Source organism: Camelus ferus, chromosome 8, assembly GCF_009834535.1.
Source record: "Camelus ferus isolate YT-003-E chromosome 8, BCGSAC_Cfer_1.0, whole genome shotgun sequence".
NCBI lineage: Eukaryota > Metazoa > Chordata > Mammalia > Artiodactyla > Camelidae > Camelus > Camelus ferus.
The window spans coordinates 27,939,049-27,961,418 of record NC_045703.1 but is presented as its reverse complement, the minus strand read 5'-3'; the positions used below and the strand labels follow the sequence as shown (position 1 = coordinate 27,961,418).

The following is a 22,370-nucleotide window of genomic DNA, read 5'->3' as shown; positions in this document are numbered from 1 at the left end:
AAAAAGTCATATACAGCAAGTAGTCACGTCTGCTGTTGGGCTTGAGCCTTCTAATGTGTCCCCTCATTTATCCAACAGCCTCCCAGTAAGAATACCAATCTTCCTTTATTTTCAACAACTGAAAATTACTTTCCAATCTGAGGGCAAAAATATCACCAGACTCCCTAACATTATGAAGGGGAAGAAACAACCAAGATATGTGTATTACTTTTTTTTTAAGCTTTAGGTCAATAATGCACTAAGTTCCATAAAAGGTTCTGTGAATGCCCTGAAGCTCACACATGTCAAAGCTACTGGGTCACACTGAACATATTAGTGTTTGTTCTGTTTTCCAATTCACTGCATTTGTGTTTTAAGGGCGTCCCACCCACGAAGACCGGTGTATATTTTGAATAAGGAATAGAATTAGCTCGTGTCAAACTGTGCAGTCTATTATTTATGTAAACACTGAGCCTCAAAAGATCTCATTTTTACATTCATTAAACTTAAAAGTCTTACATCAACACGAATTTACAACCAACTTAGGCTCCCGAATGGGTGGTCTTCTTAAACCTTAACTGTGCTAACTAGCCCTTCACAACCTTAATTTCAACACTGAGGGGAAAAGTCAGTGCACAGGCAGTTCTTCCGCTAATGCAAAGATCCCGAGCCTCTGAGAGCGCCCCCCCCCCCAACCCAAGCGCGTCTGCGAACCCGGAGGCTCGCCAGCCCAATCCTGCAGTTACTTACAGGGTCACTTTGGTGGTCACCGTCGACCTGCCCGCTCCGAAATGGTTCCTGGGCTTCAAGCCGTCGGGGTCAGAACCTCCGGCCGATCTGCCCAGCTCTCTGCTGCGACTTCCTTCTCCGCGGCCGTAGAAGTGGTTGGGGAGCGGCCCCCTCTTGTGTTCGGGCTTGATCTCCGGCAGCAGCGAGCTGCTCTTGACCGTGAGCTCGCGGGGGATGACCCGAGCCGCCTCCTCGCCGCTCTCCTTGACGGCCGGGCCGGGGTCGGGTGCCCTCTTGAAAGGGGAGTCTTTGGCCGGAGCCCGCGGGCCGCCGGCGGGCGAGGTGGGCACGGCCTCGGGGACTCGGCTCTTGCCCCTCCTCTTGGTGGGGGAAGAGGCCGGCGGCGGCGCTTTACTCCGCTCCGACTCCCCTCGGAGCGGCCCTCTGGGGCTGGGCTTGGACTCTAGACCGGCGGCGGAGGTAACGCCCCCATCAGGGGCCGCCGGCGGAGATTTCACTTTCTTTTCCGCGGAGCAGTTCTCGGCGGCTGCGTTTGGCGCCACCTCGTCGTCGAAGACCGCGTCGTCCCGGGCCGTGCAGTCGGGCAGCGGGGGGTCAGCGCCGGGTGAGTCGGTGGATTTCTGCGACCTTCTCCGCCTCCCCGACCTGCGGCCGCTTGACCTCTTGTCCATGTCGTCGCAATCTTCTGCCCCGGGGGTGATCACGACCGGCTCGTCCACCTGTGCCACCTCAGTCTTACTCAAATAGATGTCCAGGGTCAACACTTTGGCCGGGTGGGCGCTCTCACGGGGCCGGCTGTCTCGCCCTGGGGCCTCGGCTTTGCCGTTTGCCGATGCAGAGCCCGCCGGGTTCTCGGCGTCTTCGGCGGGAGGGTCACCTGGCGGAGCGGATGTGTTCTCGGGGGACTGGCTCAGCGCGTCTTGGGGCTCTGGAGAGCCTCCTTGGGCACACACGCTGGGGGCCCCGTCGGCGGCCTCGCCTAGTGCTCCCGCGGGTGGCTCCGCAGTGGGCGAGCCCGGCACAACTCTAGCCCCCTGGGCCGGTTCCTGCTTGCGGCCAGCGCTGGGCGAAGCGTCCTCCCCCAGACTGCGGGGGAGCGTCTCTGAGTCCTCTTGCCTGGAGGAGTTCCCTAGTGAGGAATGCAGCTGCTTGGCAGCGGAGCTGGCATCTGGGAAAGTCTCTCCCTCTGCCTCCAGAGGTTCTAATTGGGGTGAATCACTTTCATGGCTCTGCTGCACAGCCGCTGCTGCACGGCTGCAAGTAGACCGCTCGGCGTCCGAGTGGGCCGCCTGGATGCAGCCCTCCGGCCTCTGGGGCTTCTCCTGAGAGGAGCCCTCCTCGCACACGTGTGTCTGCTTTGCTTGGCTACCCTGAGATTTACTCTTATCATTCTCTCTTTCAGGGAGTTTGGAAGCGGTTACATCTTTGGGAGAACCTGATTTGGCATTTGGGCTGGTGGGGCTCTCTAACCCGTTTCTGGTGTTCCTTCTCCTTCCTGCCGTGAACAGAGTGCCAAGTTTTCCCAAAACTGGCTTCCTTTTGTTGTCTTCTGGTGGTTGTGCCCTGGACTGAAAAATATAAGGAGATGGGAGAGACAGAGTGTGAGAATCCGTTTCTTTCCTCTTTCAGTAGTAAGTACATTATGGAACTACAAGCCAAAATAATAGGCCAGAGTTTCTAATTGAAAACGAGAGTTGTGGCTTTGTGATACTCATTCCAACAAGATAAACTCTGATTTTACCTTTTAAATTTTTCTCAAACACCATCTCTGGCGCTTAGAGTAACATTTCCTTTAACTAGGAAGAAAATTTAAATATATATATTCGGAAGGTCCAAATAATCACTCACACAAAATAAACAACTCTCAGGTCTTTCTACGTTTTGCTTTTTACCTCCTTTCTTCATAAAGATGCAATTTCAAAACAGCCATGGGTGACTACAGGGCAGCAGTAAACATACTTAAGTATCCTGAGGAGGAATTCTTTTCTGAAATAACTCCCTTTCTCTTTGTAGGCAGGAAAGAGGACGAGGGAAAACAGTCTCCTCCTCCAGAACAGAAAGAAACCACCTGGGTTCAATATGATTTCTAATGAAAACCCTTAAGAAAACAAGAATTCGTTCACCTGGGCCCTCCCCTAGCCAAGCCCGAGGTTCTAGGCGGGCCCGGAGCGCTCCTCCAATGGGAGAAGCACGCGGGTATTCAAACGCCCGCTGGTCTATTGAACACCGCTGGCCGTTGCAGAGCCCACCCGAGAGGCTTTTACCCGCGGGGAGTTCCTGGGGAGTGTAAATACCGGGAGCACCTGCAGGGATGGGGGGGTGGGGCGAAGGTGCAGGGTGGCCGCTTTCGTAGATCTCCCCCGACTGGCCCGGGCGGACAGAAGGGCGCGGGGCTCTGCCCAAGTCGACCTGTGCCGGGGCTCGGTCCCTCACCACTCCGCTGGGCTCCGGGCGCGCACCGCGGGGGAGCCCCGGGGACCGGCCCACCTGTGGAAGGGAGTACGGGCTGCTTGCGGCCCAGGAGCCGGGATGGGGAAAAAAACCTGCGTCTCTTACATAGCCTGGAGCAAAAGGCCGGCACCAGGCGCCCACGTGGGAAGCCGGGAGAGAGCTCAGAACAGAGCAATAAAAGCAAATCCTCCAATGGGCGCCCTGGAGAGGGTAGGTGAGGGGCCCGGGGCTGGCAGGAAGAGGAGGAGACCCGCCTTGGGGAGGGAGGTAGCGCGAGCCTAGCCTAGCTCCTAGCGGAGGGAAGCGTTTTCCCGGTAACGAGTCCACTGAAACCTAGCCCACACGTGTGGCTGCAGTAACTAAAGATTTACCTCTTCCACCTGAAACCCAGGCGCTAGCTTGAGCCCCACCTTTCCTGGAAGGTGAACATCAAGGCAGTTTTTACAATACTGACTGTTTACAGGGAGGTTCCTGAGTCACTATTCAAAGCAGCTCCATTTCATTTGAGGTATATGCAGCTAATGGACTTTGGAGATGGTGGGAAATAGGACAGTAAGATTAAGCATGGAATTAACAGGGCCAACAAGCATTGACTGAGACAGTCCTGGAACTGTAACATTATGTAGTTCAGCGACAGCCACCTGAGGTGCTGTCACCCCACACCAGAAATGAGGAAAGCAAAGCTCTGACAACGAAGAGACTTAACGTGTGTGTTGGGGGCTGAGGCAATAAAGTCAGGATCGAAACCCGAGTCCTCAGCTTCCAATTGGTGCTCCCAAGGGACCCCTTTGAGGCGATGTGGAGGTGCCATGGGCACCCCTGAGCCAGTCAGCCCAGATCCCCAGAATTCACTCCTGATGAAGTGCTCTTGAATCAGATTTACTGACAGACTCCAGAGGTGATTTTTCTGGCTTGAGAAGCATGTGGTGGGCGCTTTGGAACTAGACAGCTCTTGCATGAGGAGATGGCCCGATGTTGCAGGCACTGAGAGCTTTTGTGACTTAAGTTGATATGCTTCTAAAATCTAACCAGATTTTGATTAATAATTTAATTTTTCAATGGTTATATAAATAGTATAGGAAGAATTCATGGTGTAATTTAAGAAAATATACATTAAAATATTCCAATTTCCTAAGGAATATATTTGGACTCTCTTACTATGAGTCAAAGGTATTAAATGATTTTTAAACATAATTCTTTATGCACTAGACACTTGCTAAGTGATTTACATAGTTTCTCATCAGAAACAGCCCTTCTAAGATAGGCTGTGTTTTTATGCCCATTTCCAAGGTTCCTTATCCTTGCTCAAGGTCCCGCAGCCAGTAGTCTTTCTAACTCTGGAGATGGAGCTCTTTGTCTTTGCTGCCTGGACAGGCCTTTGAATATATCCTGAAGTAGCCAGGGCTAGGTTTGAGTCTTACTGGCTCAATTCTAGCCCACGTCCAAAGAAAACAAGTATACGTATTATTCTGTCCTGCCAGTGATGTTGCAATCCATCTTTCCCATGAGGTTGAAAGGCGTCTGATCAGCAGTCCTCTCTGCTCAGTACAGGTTTTTTGGGGTTTTTCTTTTTTTTCATTTTTGGTGTGGCTGCTTTTTTCAAAACAGGTTGCTCTTTGTAACTTGGCCTCATCAACTACCTGAGTCCTACTTCCCTCAGAGGGGCAGCCAGTTTGTCACCTGCCAGGCTGCTCTGTCTGTTGAACTTAAAGAATTTCAGACTTTTGTTTATATGTGAATGTTCACAGCAGCTTCATTCATAAATCAAAAACTGGAAACAACTTAAATGTCCATCAGCTGGTGAATGGATAAAAAATTTGTAGTAAATCCACACAACAGAATGCTACTTAGCAATAAAAAGGACCGAACTTCTGAAACATGTAATTACATGGATGAATCTCAAAAACATTATGCTAAGTGGAATGAACCAGACTTAAAAGGTTACATATTGTATGATTCCCTTTACATGACATTCTAGGCAATGCAAACCCAATCTATAATCACAGATAATAGATCAGTGGTTGACTGAGGGCCAGGTGACTGGAAAGAGGCACAAAGGTACTTTGGGGGGTAATGGTAATGTTCTATATCTTACTTGGGGTAATGGTTACACATGTGTATATATCTTTCAAAACTCATCAGACTACACTTAAAATGGGTACCATTTTTAAGATGTAAATTATCTTAATAAAGTTGATTTTAAAAATAAAGCTTTTTCCCTGGAATCAAAGACCAGAAACACAATCCATCTGGCTCAGGTGCACATTTCATAGTTCCTAGTCAATGGGGGCCGAGAGTCATTTCAAAGGCTACTTTCTCATCTACAGGGGAATGCCGTCTTCCGTCTTCCCCTGAGGGGCCTTGTGCATCTCCAGCATCTGAACCTCTGAGCAGAGTTCAGAGTGCACCATTCCTCCTGAGTAAAGAGCAGTCACATCTTTGAAGAACACCCCTTCTTAGAACAAGACACACATTTCTTTTCAGCCAGAGATTATTTGGTTCCAGTGTTCATGGAGGAAGAATGAGCATAGCAGATAGAAAGAAAACTAGATGGCCTGGGAGCTGTCCAGAGGGTAGGCGCCTCCTTAAGGAGGCGCCTTTGCACCTGGAGTCAGAAACCTAGAATGGGAGGCCAGGGGCCCAGCACCTTTCCGCTTAACCTTGATGATAATCTGTTAGGAAGGGGAGTGTTTTGCAGAGAGGCTGTGAGGGCCCATCAGTCTTATTCCTGCCCCACTCCTACCCCAGGCTACTCCCCAGACTCCCCACCACCACCACCCCCCGGCACGGTCAGGGTCCTAGGTTGTCTCAGGCTGGGTGTTCTCAGGCTCAGCAGAGCCATGCAATCCCGGACCTCCTTTTTGCCCTGTACTTTGTGCCCACCTCACTGTGCAGGACCTGCACTTTGGAATCCTCCCATTACCCATGCCCTACGGGAATGAGCACGGTCCACAACAGGACAGTGTTAGAAATGGTCCATGGGTTGTGTGTGGGATCTGTTTTAGTGTTCTTGTTGGCAGACAGTAAACGTGGTTCATTAGGGGCAGGTGTAAGTATCCATAACAAGACCACATTCCAGCAGTGTGTAGTAGCCCAGGCAGCACCGGCTGTCCTGCTGTTCTCTGCTTTTCAACCTTCACGTTACAGTATCTATTACCAGAAACACACAAGCTGCCATTAAATAAAAGCCAAGACTTCCATGAAAAGATATCACTCTTTTCTTATAACTTCCAGAATATTCATGCTGAGGATTTTTAGAATTAACACTAAAATCTCATACCCCATAATAAGTTTATAGCAGAGTATCATCTCAGTCTCTGAACCCCCAGACAAGTGAAATTAAATTTAAAGGAGGACCTAGGTATAGTTCCCCTAATAGTGTAGACTTAGATTTTTGAACAGGGTCTCCTCACCATCACTCAATCTTTTTGGGATTGCCTGTGCCAATATATATGGTCCACTCTGCATACATACAAAACACACACAATGCAAAAGAAATGTTCACATAAATACACCTTGATCTATTAAACACAAACTTTCAACTTTAACCTAAAGATTTTTTTTCATATGTGATAAAGTCCCTCCCTCAGATTATAACTGTAAGTTAGCTACTTCTTCATGACTCTGGAGATAGAACTGTGGGCCGCTGTCATCACATTTGTGCTATAATAGTGATTTCTTCAGTGGCTGTTACAAGAGTAAAGACTAAGGCTTGCACTAAGTGACCCACAACCATAACACTGTTTTGTAATAAGCAGGCCTCTTACCAAAAGGCATAGGAAATGACTACATTCAACCATTTTTGATCTATGGTACAATTTCATATGGTGAAGCCAAGAGTGTGTTGGCAACAGACTTTCAGAGACTTTCCCCACTCTCACTGCTCCCCACTCTCAGGGTGGAATGCTTGCCCCTGTGCTGTTCCTAATACTTGTCAGCATCACAATGTCCGTTCCATCTCTGCTGCTTGCCATTGTGTTCTTTGGTTTTGGTTTTGTTGTTTTTTTTAATCTTTTCTCTGTCCTTTCAACTTCGTGTGACACATACTTCTCTACAACCTCAACATGTTTGTTTTTTCCCAATGCTGTCACTTTAAGCCGAATGGTAATCATACCCTGTTATAAAAAATTATAGGTATAGTATGTGTAAAAGAATAGTGACAGATTGTTTTTTTTTTAAACTTTCAGGTTTAATAGTATCCTGAAAAACAGACATTATTGAATATGAAAGCTGTAATTTAGGAAATACTTATATGTTCATTATTCCAAAAGTATTTCCCACTCTTTCAGAGGATTTAATGAAGAAGTAAAGAGTTTCTTTTAAAAAGTAGACTCCCAGTTCCAGCTAAGAACTGTCTTTAGGTCATTTACTATTTGACAGAAACAGTGACACCTAATTGTTTAAAGCCACTGACACTTGATTAATCAGGAAGGAAGATAATGTTTAAATTGTAGATCTTTTACTCATTCATTTCACTGATAATTATTGAGTCTGCTTTGTGCCAGATTTTCTCCTTACCTTAAAAAAGCAAATGCCCAAAGTGTCTAAATAATTTTCCTAAGATAGGCATTCTAGAAGTTAGCTCAAGCAGCACTGTTTACAATAGCCAAGACATGGAAGCAACCTAAATGTCCATCAACAGATAACTGGATAAAGAAGTTGTGGTATGTGTGTGTCCACACACACACACACACACACACACACACACACACACACACACACCATGGAATACTACTCAACCATGAAAAAGAATAAATAATGCCATTTGCAGCAACATGGATGGACCTGGTGATTGTCATTCTAAGTGAAGTAAGTCAGAAAGAGAAAGCAAAGTACCATATGATATTACTTATATGTGGAATCCAAAAACATGACCCAAATGAACTTATTTACAAAACAGAAACAGATTTACAGACATGGAAAACAAACTTATGGTCACCAGGGAGGAAAGGGAGTGGGAAGGGATAAATTGGGGATTTGTGATTTGCAGATACTAACTACTATGTATAAAACAGATAAACAACAAGTTTATACTGTACAGCACAGGAAATTATATTCAATATCTCGTAGTAACCTATAATGAAAAAGAATATGAAAAGGAATATATGTATGTATATGGATGACTGAAACATTATGTTGTACACCAGAAATTGACACAACATGGTAAACTGGCTATATTTCAGTAGTAAATAAATAAATAAATAAAGTTAGCTCAGTAACTTCCATTTGAAATTATAATATATCACTAGGAAAATAAGATTTCGTTTACTAGACTATGACTTATATACCACTTTTATGAATGCACTGACCCCATGTCATATGTTACATGCTGACTCCTGGGCCTTGAGATGTAATAACAGACAGGCTGGCGCTCTCACTTACGGCAGGTGTTGTCTGTAGAATCAGGTCACTGGGTGAACAGTGGGCACTTCTGTGTGCTCACCTTCCTCACCCTTCTCTGCACCCTAGGCCCTGACCATGAGGAATATAGAAATGGACTCCCTAACCTTTTAGCTTTGGTAGGTTCAGCCAGTTGAAGGCACTGACAGGAAATCAAAGGGAGGGACTGGAGGGAGGACAAGGTAATTTCTTCCTGCCTCTCCCTCTTCTCTTTTGGCTCTGGGTTGGGTGTGGCCCAGCCTGACTGTGGCATCTGTCAGGCAGCAACCCTGCAGCTACACTTTGGTCTCCAGGTTCCAGTCATTGCTTCCCGTTCTCACCCCTTCAGGCCCAGGATGGAAAGGGTCTCTGGTGCTGGTGGGCAGGGCTTCACTACCCTTTGCTTGGGGTGGAACCAGGTCTAGTGGACATGAAGCATATATAATTTTGAGAGCTTTCTTTGAGAAAAAGACAAAATACTGGATTGCAGATTTAGGAGCAGATCCTTGGAAGAGGCCTGATAAGGGAAGAAACTGTGAAGCTTAAGCTTCTTTCATGTCTTGTGGTTTCCTTAAAACCTTGCCCACACTTTGTACACAGCCCCTCATTACTTTACTCAATGATCCGAGCTGAAGGTGCCTTTTCCTGCACTGGGGTCCTGACTGATATTTACCATGTGCCTAATCAGGGGTAACAGATAACTCACGATGTTTCTCCCTGTGGAAACTGAACAGTTCTGAACATTTTTTTCCTACAAAGATCATTATCATGCTGAATTAATTTGCTTTAACAGTGGGGATATATAACCCTAATCTGGTGAATTTTTTTCTCATGTATAATGTTTAACAGGAGATCTGGGAATTTGGAATGGATAGCAAATGTTTCTTACTACTTCCTGGACTGCATGCATGTCTTGGTTAGTATATAATCAAATCACCGACTAGCTAGTTCCTAAGTGGAGGAAAGAAACAGCCAAACTGGAAAATGGGAATATGCTCATTGGGGAGTAGTCAAATCAATTCCTTTTTGATTGACTCGGAACCAAAAAAGGATGTTCTTTATGCATTTTAAAAGAGAATGACTTGCACAATAACTCAGGTCAAAGATCAAGAATAAGTGCTTTAAAACACTAGAAAACCATCAGTGAGTCACAGAATCCAAGCACTCAAGTCCCCAGGACTAATGTCAGGTCAGGTCCTCTGTGCAAAACATGATGTTATGAGGGGGACAGGGAGTATGCTGGGGAGACGAGGGTGAAGCAGCCCAGGAGAGACTGACGTAGGATGCCTGCCTCCACCAGGCACAGCTGGCAGTCAGCCCACCAAGGTGACCAGGACCAGGCAGAGGTGCCAGGGTGGCCACTGGAAAAAGAATGAAGACGCTCCTCCAACACAGCCTGCCAACTCCAGGCTGCCCCTGAGACTTCTAGTGACTTTGAGACCTCATGACTTGAGGTTAGTTTAATCACATTTAAAAGCCTGGTGGAAAGTAGTGGACTTATTTCTAGAAAATGGAGCCATTTCTAGCTTTCCAATTAATATACACTTCTCAGAAATGTCTCAGTTTTCTGCAATTTCTAGTGAAAATTATTGACTCCCTGGCAATTCACTTTGAATTCAGAAGCAAAACAAGTGATTTCATGAAGAGAACTCAGGAATACTACTAAATAGGGATCAAATCATTCATCCTCTCAAAAATTCCTCTTTTGTCACAGAGAGTATTGAGAAATTCACATCAGATAGTATATGTGAACCTACTTTGAAAAGCACAAAGCACCCTAAGACAGGAATGGCTGGCATAATGAGTAGTCTGATGTTTTGCTGATGTTTCATAAGCCAAGTTTAAATTATAGAAGCTAAGTAAATAACTAACAAGATTAATGTATGATTCTCAGTTGGTGAGATGGAGATGAAAACAGAGTATGACAGACACGCAGAGCTTGGGATATCATTGCTTTTGAGCACTCATCTTCAGTGTGTCGAGAAAATAAAGAGGGCAAGCGAAGTCTACCCTTTTTTGTAAACGTTATCTTTTCCCATTCATAATGTACGGAGGATATGCACCCAGGTAGAGTGAACCCTTTTGGATCACTCTGTGCAAAATAAGTGCCTCACTTTCTATAACCTTATTCCTTTAAAATATATATATATTTGCAAGGGGAGGTCTTTGGGTCTTTTTATTTATTTATTATTAGTTTTTTTCTTTTAATGGAGGTACTAGGGATTGAACCCAGGACCTTATGCATGCTAGGCATGCATGCACTCAACCATTTGAGCTATACCCTCCTCCTATAACCTAACTCCTTTATTTTTCTTCATAGCACTTACAATCACTTACTATTACCTGAACTGAATGGACTTAATATGTATTTGTATACTTCATTCTCCATCTTTTCTTACAGAATGTAAGGGTCACGAGAACAAGAATGTAGTTTTGTACACCACTATGTCCCCAACCCTTCCTCAACACGTGGTACCAATAGTCACTCAACAAATATTTATCAACTGAACACATCAGCCATATTTTCCAGAAATCACTCAGTCTCCCATCCATCAACAAACAAGACCCAGACAACAGTGTGTGATGGAACAGTTAGTAGTTGAGGGGAAATGAATTCTTACTGAGGTCCTCAATGAACATTCTCAGGCAGGAACAAAGGCTTGTCTCTAGCCTTAGCCTCCTTCTCAAATCAAATGATTACTCCCAAATCCAGTGTCGGAAATACTCATTCTCTGGATTATTTTGAGGAACAAACTTTTGTGAAATACCGAGCACAGTCTATGGGAAAGAGACAGGGAATGGAAAAGAAAACCTTAAAAAAATAAAAGATGTACATATTCATATTTGAAATTCAGAATATGTAAACAAGTATCGTGAAGAAAATATAAATATAAATTATCCTTTATTATATCCTTTTTCCATCCTCAAACACCACTATTACTATTTTTCCCCTATGTGTCACATGTTTTTGCATTCTTTTTTATTGAAGTATAGTCAGTATACAGTATACAGTGTTGTGTCAATTTCTGGTTACTATTTTTTCTTTCTGGGTTTTAGTCAGGGCACTATCTAATAGCATTTTGTACCTGCTGTTTGGTATATTGTTCTTTCACTGAATTCATGGCCAATAAATATACTTCTGTAATAATATTTTTAATGGTTGCATTGAATTTCATCATGTCAATGTACCACCATGCGTACACTGAAGTCATTTTCAATGCATTGCAGGCTGCAGAAAACGTATTTGTACCTTATCTCTACACATATTCTTAATTATTCCCACAGGATATATTCCTAATTAGTAATTAAGGGAATGAAAAGGAAAACCACAATGAGATATCTTTACAAACCCATCAGATTGGAAAACAATTAAAAAGAGTGACAATTCCAAACATGAGAAAGGCTATGAAGCAACAGGGAAGCTCATACACTGGCGATGGGAGTAAACTGGTACCACTACTGTGGAAAACATTCGACGTTATCCTGTAGATCTGAAGCACATCCCTTGAGCATATCAGTATATTCCCTAGAGCAGCAGTTCTCAAAATTTTGGTTTCAGAACTCCTTGACACTCTTAAAAATTAAGGACCTCAAGAGCCTTTGTCTACATGGCTTATATCTATAAACACTTATCAGGTTAAAAATGAAAACTGAGCCATTTTAAGTTTAGCAGTACTCAGGATACCCATTCTATTAGTAAGCAGAGCAAGACATCATTGCATATCACGTTGCCCCTGGATCTCCACTGCACATTCATGACAGGATGACAGTGAAAGGCAAATAAACATCATAGCATTATTACAAAAATAGTTTTGACATTACGGACTTCCCTGGAAGATCTCAGGAACCCCCAAGTGTCCCCAGTTCTCACTTTGAGCACGGCTGCCCTTGAGAGGTTCACGCACATTGTTCCAGGACGTGTGCACAAGAACGTTGTCAGCAGCATTGCTTGTATTAGCCCCCAACAGGAAGCAGACCCAGATCCTATCCACAGAAAGATGAATAAGTTCATTAAGGTTCATCCATGAAACTGAATCCACTATAGCAATAGAAATGAGTGAACTTCAGCAGCACAATCCATGGATGAATTTTATCAACATGAAGTTGACTGAAAGAATCCAAGACACAAATGACAGCACAGGATCTAATTCTATTTATATGAAATTCAAGAACAGGAAAATCAATTTGTACTGTCTTGGGATATATTCACAGGTGGTAAAATTATGAAGAAAAGCAGAGATGTGATGATTATAACAGTTAAGCTAGTGGTTACATCTTGTGGTGAAAATCCTGTCTTTATTTAAAAATTTGATACTTTGTTCATCACAGATTCTTCTGCATTAACTTTTGTTTTTTAAAATATTGCAATAAAAGACTGCATTGAAATATTATTTATCTTGATGACTGAGTTTTTTGGCACCCCCTTACACTTTGCTTCCGAGGCAAATGCCCCACTCACTTCACCCTATTATTGGACCTTAGTGGTGAGGGAAGGGACGGGGTGTGGTCAGAAAGAGACCCACAGGAGACTTAAGAGGTGGCAGCAAAATGCTATTTCTCCACCTGTGCCTAGTTATACGGGAGCTTGCTTTATAATTACTCATTATACCTCACATTTATATTTTATACACTTTCCTGATGCATGCTGTATTTTACAATGACTAGGTAAACATGCATTTCTTTGTTTTCCAGTGGCATTGGATCTGTTTTATATCCTTATTGGCCTTTTATTTTTCCTCTTTTGTGGTTTATTTCAGCTTACATTTCTTAAGAACCTACCATGTGCCAGGAACCTCGTAACAGTCCTGTGAGTTGGTAACTATCATCCTCATTTTATGTTTGAGAAAATTGCCGTGTGAAAAGTGATTTGCCCAAGGTGATGCACTGTAAGATTTGTGCTATTTCTCTCCTTTTGTTTTCGGCTCTGTTCTTTTTGGCTCCATTGGACTATCTCGCACACACACTCACACACACACACAAACCACAGACTTAAATATGAACAGAGATGAGGCTAAGAAGCAAAGTGCGCTGCTAAGGAAGGTGGTGAGGAGGAGCCGTGGAAGGACGGGAACTGGACCGTGGAGACCAAGGGCTGGGAGGGGCAGCTCTGGGGCAGCCCAGAGAACATCATGGAAACCACCAAACTGGGGGGAAATTCTCACTTTAACTCGCGGGGGCCTATGGAATTATGGGTTTTCATCCAGCATGGATGTCTTTTCTACTCTCTGGGTCTCTGGCCCTGTCTCCCCCTTCCTCTCAATCCTCAAGAAGATCCACTTGGTTTGCCCTCCCAGGGCATTTGGTCTGACTCTCCACTGCCTCCAAAGACTCTGCCGTGGGGAGTGGGAAGACTGTGAGAAAGTTGCTGCTCCTTCAGTTTTGAAAAGTAGAGCATTTCCTCACCTCTCCCCACTCTGTTCCTGGCAGGCGGCAGGAGCCTCTCTGCCTCAGCTTGCACGTTTGGATTGCGTTTTGCAAACACTGCTCCTGTCCAGGCTTGAGGCGGACAAGCCCGTGCACCCAGGCTGAGTGCTGCCGGAGTCCCGATTCCGCCTGGAGACTCACACAGCATGTTCCTGCCCGTTTCAATTTGAATTTAAGTGAAAATGTCGTCTCACTGGCCGCTGCGCTCTTAGCACCCCCAGTGCCTTCCAGGTACCTTTATCTCACGTCACAGAGAAATTCAAAGGAGAAACAACCTTCCCAACTACCAGCCTGGCCACGGTACCTCCTCCCACAGTTCCCACCCCACCCCAAGCTTCCTTACCAAAGCGTGGGCTACAGTCAAATTAATCTGTTTAGTGCATTTTTAGACATTTACAATTAGACTCAGTAAGATGGTTGACCAAAATATCAGAAATTTCACTTATTAAACTTAAAATGCTTTTTGAAGGTCTATAGTCACAATGCTCTTAAACCTAGGTATTTAATTTTTTTTTAATTTGGCAAATCTACTGTAAAAAGGCATTTCTTGTAAAACACAAGATATCAATCCTATTAAAATTTCTAGGGGAACATTAGGAGTGCATATCTTATGTAAAGATTATTTGTCCGTGTAGTTATTAAGCCGTTGTATCTAAAATATCAAAAGATGGGGGAAAGTGCTAAGTACTATCAGAGAAAACAGTGGCAACAATGCTGAATACTTCTTTGGGGCTTTATATTTACACCTCTGTGAGCAAACCAGTGAAGCAAAGTTCAATAGACCCTGACAGAAACTGTTTTTCCTTAAAAGTTTACAAGATTGCTTTTTTCTCTTAACTTACTTTCAGCCATAGCACTTCTAGAATGATAGGGTCTAAGAAATCAAGTCACTCCTATAAATTTCTATGTCCTAATAAAATCCCCTTTGGGGAAAGTATGTGCAATACATAATAACTTGTTATGGGGACAGGCTGGTGTGAACAGCAACCGCCAACGCCCAGTGGAGAACGTATTTGAAAGATAACCTACATTTCAGAAGCAGGTGTAAGAAGAAAAATAAAAATTAATCCTCACACTCAACACAGTGTTTCCCAACTACTTTCTTCCAAGGGGCTGGACATCAGTTTGCCTTTGAAATTTGGAAAAGGGGGCGGAGAAAAAGATTTTTTTAACTCAGAGGGAGAAAAGGATTAACTAAGTTCTTTATAGCACACTCAACAACAGGTCAATGGAAGACATTGTTAGAATGGCTGATGGAACTAACTCAAATGTATTTAACAAGGGCAGCTTGTCAAGGACTACCTGCAGTAATTAAAAGAACCTGGAAGAGGCCAGACATGGCAGATCACATACTAGCATTTTTCATTTCTCCTTCCATCCCAAGTCTCGGAGGCTACCAGCCCTTACAGTACTCCTCAGCCTCCCACCATCTTCCTTCTACTCACAATTGCTTATGAATTTTAAGACGAGAGAATTTTCCAGCTCTACACAATAAAGGCATTGTGAAGTTAACTGATGTTAATGATACTATCCAGGTTCAAAACAAAGACAGTCAATGAAGAGATAACAAAACTTCAGTTAGTTTCTTACCATGATGTGGCTTCTTGTTTCCTTTCTAAAGACACCCCAAGGGACTATGAGAAGTGAAATGCCCCTGTGCGGGCATTACCAGGCCAGTCCTCCTTCTCGGAGCTAGCCTTGTCTATCCGCCTGCTTCCAGGTGACTGTTTAACTCTCCCCAGCTATCCTCCTGGCACTGTTGCTCTCTCCAGAGCCAGAGCCGAATGACAGATACTGACTGTTTACGTGAAAAGCACATTTAATAAGGGTGTGTTTGAGTCAAGAGTTGAAAGGGTTAAGGAGGTGCGCCCTTTTTTGGGTGTGACACCGAACTAAAATTGCTGAAAAGACAACAGAGGAAGTAGTAGGCAGTTTGGGGAAAGTTGCCTGGCATGCATTAAATTGGAAAACCTGATTATAGGAGACAGGAAGTGGAGCAAGAAGGATCTCTTAGCTTTGATTCTTTTTCTCTGGTGAACCAGGTCCACTTTCTTTCATGCTGAGTTTTTGTTATGTCTTGGTTTAATTCTAGCTTGATTTACTTACACTTTTAAAAAAGATACAAATTATATCCCATAAGCCACATACTATGTCACATTACAAAAAGTTTAAGTATGCAGCATAATAACAGAAAAGGTAAAAATTATGTCCACGTCATTAAAACCCAAACAATTGACCTATATATTCATCAATAAATATAATTCAATCATTATAAGTTACCATAACATTTGCTCTAAAAATTTCTAGTTTGTATATGTCTTAGCAGAAGTTTTCAGTATTTAGTAAGAAGTTTATTCTTCAATGAAATAGTCATAATACTATTAGACAAATTAATGACTTAAGTCTTTATTATTAGGCGGCATCAATCTTTGAAAACAGTGCTCTCTTATTTTCTTTGTCATGAACATCAGTATTAGAAACATTAACTGTCTACCGGCTCATTTCAACACACAAGTTTGTACTGATGATGACGAATGTGTGAGTGGCGTACTATTCTTCTTTTTTTATATTTTAAATTTTATAGTAAGTTATGGTGAAAAGCACACAGCAAACTTTGCCATCTTAACCATTTTTAAGTGTGCAGTTTAAGTGTACAGTTTACAGCTCAAGTGTAACTGTTTTTAAGTGTGAGCTACTTCCACATTGCTGTGCCACAGATCTCTAGCACTTTTTCATCTTGCAGAACTGAAACTTTATACCTACTGAACAACAACTCTCCATTTTGCCCTCCCCCCAGCCTCTGGAATCCACTATTTTCCATCCTGTCTCTATGCGTTGGACTACATCAGATACCTCAGAAAGTGGGAACATAAAAGTATTGGTCTTTTTGTGACTAGCTTATTTCATATGGCATAACATCCTCAAGATCTGTCCATGTTGTAGCGTAAGACAGGATTTCCTCCCTTTTTAAAGGTAGAATAATATTCCATTGTATATATCTATCACATTTCCTTTATTCATTCATCTGTTAGCGGATATCTGGGTTGCTTCCACTGCTTGGCTTTCTGAATCATGCTGCAGTGAGCATGGGTGTGCAAGTATCTCTCCAAGATCCTGCATTCAATTTTGGGGGATATACATCCAGAAGTGGATCCTATGGTAATTCAGTTTTAATTTTTTGAGGAGCCTTCATACTGTCTTCCCTAGCAGCTGAGCCATTTTACATGCCCACCAACAACTTCTCCTCACATCTTTCTTCTCTCACATCTTTGTTTAACACTTGTCATTTTTAGCTTTTCTCATAGTGGTCATCCTAATGATTGTGAAGTGGTACCTCAATGCAGTTTTGATTTGCATTTCCCTAATGACTAGTGATGTTTAGCCAACAAAGAAAGCATGTCTTCTTTGGGGAAATGTCTATTCAAGTCTTCTGCCCATTTTAAAAATCAGATTATTTGGAGTTTTTGTTTGTTTGTTTTAAAGTAGGACTGCTATTCTAAAGAAAAGTTATAAGAAGTAGATAGCCACATTTATTTAAAAAATATAATACAAATTTCTCTCAGCTTGGCAAACTCAGCTGTAATTTCCTTTGTACTCATCTGTGTAAAAAGATAAATTTTGAATAGATGGAGAGTTAAACTCTTCTAAAAGTAAATATATATATCTTAAATAATTACTTAAAAATGTTAAAAGGTTTATTTATGAAAAGACTCAATGGTCATTTGCCAATCATAAGTGTATTTATAGAATGTCACACTAATGATTGCAGGGAGGCTCTTATATTTCATTTCTTCATTCAACAAGCATTTATTAGTTGCCAGCTCTCTGTCAGTTTGTGCAGATTCAGGACTTAAAAGCCACAGTCTCTGCCATCAAGGAACTCACAGTTCGGGTAAAAGGGAAGGAAGGAAGACAGATGTGTGCAAAGACAGAGCAAAGCAACATTATTGTTTAGAGGTGTGTATTGGATGCAGTGGGCACATGATGATAGCTATCATTTATGGATGGCCTGTGTAAAAAAAAGCCATGCTTTCTAGAAGGAATGGTGTTTGAATTAATACTTAAAATGCATGCATCCTAGCTATGGGCTTTTTCTTTCTTCTCTTCTTTCTTTCCGAAGAAGTATTATGGGGGGAGGGGGGTAGAAGATAAAATCCTTATAGTCTAACATTAATTGATTCTGTAGCATTTATACGAAAACATTTATTTGGTGATATGGCTATATATTTGGTGATATATAAGTATATATATATATATACACACACACATACACACTTGACAACATAATCTGAAAATAAGAATTCTTCTCCTGACCCAACCTGGGCAAAAAAACTACTAAACAATTATTATCTTCTATAAACTATCTACCATGTACTCACTCGGTGAGGGGTAGAGAACATAAGGCTTATTTTGACTTCTAGAAGCTTATAGGCTTGTCTATAAAACAACCACCAGTGTGCAGGCAGGCATATAATTAAGTGCTAAAATGTGTGGAAGAGACATTTGTAATGCTTCAAGAGTTCAAAGCAGAAGAGATGAGTGAGGGTGTGCCAGAGACTGTGGGAAGGACACGGGGCCAGCCTTGAAGGATAGATTTAATGGGGCAAGGGTCGAGGCACAGCACTGCAGGCAAGGCGGATGGCCAGAAGAAAGGCAGTGAAATGACATTGGGTACAGGGGACTCCCTGGAGTGGCCGGGAATAATGAAGGTCAGTGGGGCAAGTAAGCAGAAGGTTGAAGAAGTAAGACTAATTTAGTTTGGGGAGGGCCTTGAAAGGCCGGTCAAGAGGCCTGGGTGTGATGTCCAGAGAAATATGAGATCTTTGCAGGTTTCTGGGCAGGGAAGTGACATGATCCAAAGCAGTGTCAGAGGAAGACAAGCGTGCAGGCTTTGGGGTTCCCCACTGGATGGGGACCTGGAGTCAGCAGTTGAGACATGAAGGGATAAAGAGTGGAGTGACCACAACTATGGAAACAGAAGGACAAAGAGAAAGGACCAAGGGAAGGCAGACACTGAGAGGATGACTCCCAAGAGCTCCAAGATGCCTCAGAGAACACTGGGAGGCTCAGGAGTCTGCCGTGGGTCATGCTGAACTTAAGGGACAGTAATATTTCCACGTGGAAATGTCCACACACCATCTAGGGTAGAACTGGAACCCATTTCCATTCTCGAAGCTATACATCTACACTTTTATCTGAAGCCTGAATCAGTCTCATATTAGATCACCATTTGGTAGGAAAAATAAAAGTAGCAGTTTGTAGCTGGCATCGCTGGCTCTGTTACAGGGGCCAGAAGTCCTGTAAAAGAGACTAAGGACCCACGGGTCTGTCTTCAGCCACCATTAGCATTTTACAGCTCTGGGTCGCAGTCAGTCCTCTGCCTGCAGTCTCTCCCAGGTGTTTCATCCACACGTGGCCCCTGCAGAGCCACCTTTGTAGTGAGAAGTTCATTCATCAGCATAAGTAATGACTACCCTGACAAGACATCACTTTGTTTAAATAAAGTGTTTGAAAAAAGGTCATGCTTTGTGATTATCATAATGAACTAAATAAAAATAGCAAGAAAGTGGTTTTATTTTTAAACAAATCAGGAAATCCTCTTGCGAAAGGAGTGTGTGTTAAATGAACAACGCACAGGGATGAGAGGAAGAGCTGCCAGTTCCGTTTACTTTCCAGACTCATTCGAGGTGTTGTACTGTCTCACTGGAGCACGTTTTTTTTAACGTGCAAATTGGAAGCCAGTTGGGTGCTCAGTGCCAGCAGCAGGGCTCTTCACAGGGTGTGGGACAAGGTGAGAATCCGGCTCACCCGTCTCCTGCTCCTCAGGCCACCTTCCCCAGGCCACCTTCCCCAGGGGTCAGTCCAGCTTCAGGACTTTCCTCACCTGCTCATTCTTTCTCTACCCATGTGGATCTGTATTCTGGAACAGGAAGGTAGGGATTGGGTGAAAAATTCCTGCCCTTGCTTCCAAGGCTGAGTCTCTGCAGAGCACAGAGGTGGGGCCAGATACAAAAGAGAGCAAAATTGCCAACGCATCAATTTCTGCCCACTTCTTTGGCTCTGCCCTTCCATATCACATTGGAAAAAAGTTCACATTCAACATATTTCAGCTGCTAGTCACAGACAATGTGCATATGAATAAATGTAGTGCATGTGTTCACAGAGCCCAATGACTCTTCTCAGTGCAAAAATTAAGCAGGTAAACTTTAAACTTTTGCAAAAGAAATTCATCTTTAAATTGCCATCCTTTTTTTTTTTTAATCTACTCAATCTATTGCATTAGGTTTTGACTAGTTCCTCTTTCATAATCCTCCTGCTCACATGTTCCCCTCATTAACTGACTACAGAATTTTCTTTTCTTATTCCTTTAGCAACCCCGAGACCAGGCTCAAATCTGATTTAAAGACTGTTGTGTCATAGCTGTTGCTTCCCCAAAGCTCATCTTTTAGGGGAAAATTGCCTCCATTCACACCAGGGTAACCTAGGGATTCTCCTAGCTGTATTTAGAAACTGGCAGCATTACACCACCCCACCTCTGTGGATAAATTTGAATAAAAAGCTGGGTATGATTCTGAAAAGGAAACAACACTGTAACGTGAGGTCATTAGACTGAAGTCTCCCCTGTGGTTGGCTTTCCATGCCCTGCTGGAGGCATTAGTTTCTCCAGAGCAGACCAAACTTTCCTATAGTTCTTTACCTGTTTCTCAATCTATGCACTTTTTAGATGAATATTTAGTCTGTTTCCCAGCTATTAATAAACAAACTCACCTCTGTCACTTACATAGGATGATTTTGTGTTCTTGTGTCTAGATAGAATAAAATGAACTGAAACCAACTCTAAACAACATAAACTACAACCAAACTAAAATGCTTCAGAATAATTATTGCTTTCCTTTTCAAGCTACCAAAAAAAAAAAAAAGTGGGGGAAGTGTCTTCTATCATAGACACTGCTTAAAGACTTTTACGTTTAAAATAGTAATTAATTTGAAAAATTTCCTATTATCTTGAAGTAATTTGGGGTCTTGTGACACAATCAAATTAAAAACACTATTAAAACTGTTGCTCAGGGGGTGGGTATAACTCAGGGTAGAGTGCATGCTTAACATGCATGAGGTCCTGGGTTCAATCCCCAGTACCTCCATTTTAAAAAATGCGTAAGTAAGTAAATAAATAAATGTAATTCCCCTCTCCCCTACCAAGGAAAAAGAAAAACAAAGTAATGAGAATTAAAAAAAAAACTGTTTATCAAAAAATATTTGTGATGGGAAGAATTCTAAGATAGTTCCTGGAATTCCCACGGGACGGTGTATGTGCCCGGTGTGATCCCCTCTCTTTGAATGTGTCTCTGTGAATATGATGATGTTATATGATGTCACTCCCAGGATTAGGTACATTATAAGGCAAAGGTGATGCGATTTTGCAGATGTAATTAAGTTCCCTAATGAGCTGACTTCAAGTTACTCAAAAGGGAGATTATCCTAGGTAGACCTGACCCAGTCAGGTGACCTTTTAAAAGAGCATCTGGAGGTCAGAAACTGAAAGCATCAAAGACTCTCCCTTGGTGGGTTTTAAAAAGCCAGCTGCTTTGAGTTCTAGAGCTGCAAGGAAGTGGACTCTGCCAACAACCTCAAGAACTTGAAAGAGGGCTCCCAGACTGATGAAACTGCAGCCCTGGCTGACACCTCGATTGCAAGTTTTGAGACCCTGAGCAGAGAATCCAGCTAAGCCTTGTTCGGACTCTTCACCCATGGAATCTAAGATAATAAAATGTATGTTTTTAGCTGCCAAATTTGTGATACTATGTTATGTAGCAATAGAAGACTAATTCAATAGTCAAATAGTTATTGGCCACTTTTCACTCACTAAGCACTGGGATACATTTTGCAATATATTTTTTAAAAGGTCTAAGGATTAACTCACATATTTGAGAAACTTTAATCTACTGGGGACCATAATATAGGCACCTCTATGAGGACAAAATAAAGCAGCATGTGAAAGCGGCGGCACAAAGTAGTGTTTGAATAGTTTTATTAGGTAGAAATGGGGTGGCTCAGTATCCCAGGCCAAAGGAAGAGCACAAGCCAAGCACAAGATGGAGAAGTGAGATGTCCTGTTTAGGGAGGTGCCAGTGAAACCCTCTGGCTAAGACAAAGGGTTCCCCTGGAGGTTGCTTGGGACTTTATTGGGGAGTAATAGCGATCAAGAGGCAGCCATGGAAGGGATCAAGAAAAGCGCGTTTATGTGTTAACAAAGGTAGCTAATGTCTGGTTCTCCTTGTGAGTGGAAAGGTTGATGGCTTTCTTGGCTCAGAAGAAGAAGAGGGAGATCCTTTGCTCTCTCCTGGCTTTTCAGATGTTGATACTCTCATCTCCTCTGTTTCTTGCTT

At 43.0% G+C, this 22,370-nt stretch overlaps 1 protein-coding gene across 4 annotated transcripts in view; it reads right to left on the bottom strand.

Moving 5' to 3' along the window:
• CRYBG1 (crystallin beta-gamma domain containing 1) overlaps positions 1–22,370 on the bottom strand; it is a 180,245-nt gene that overhangs the window by 45,088 nt on the left and 112,787 nt on the right. For 3 of the 4 annotated variants that reach the window (XM_032484615.1, XM_032484616.1, XM_014563250.2), the window contains one exon: positions 730–2,297. In XM_032484615.1, coding sequence (XP_032340506.1) covers positions 730–2,297 — 1,568 coding nt within the window. Of the gene's footprint in view, positions 1–729; positions 2,298–15,573; positions 15,765–22,370 lie in introns of those variants that run through there. The other variant, XM_032484617.1, reaches the window with a different exon arrangement.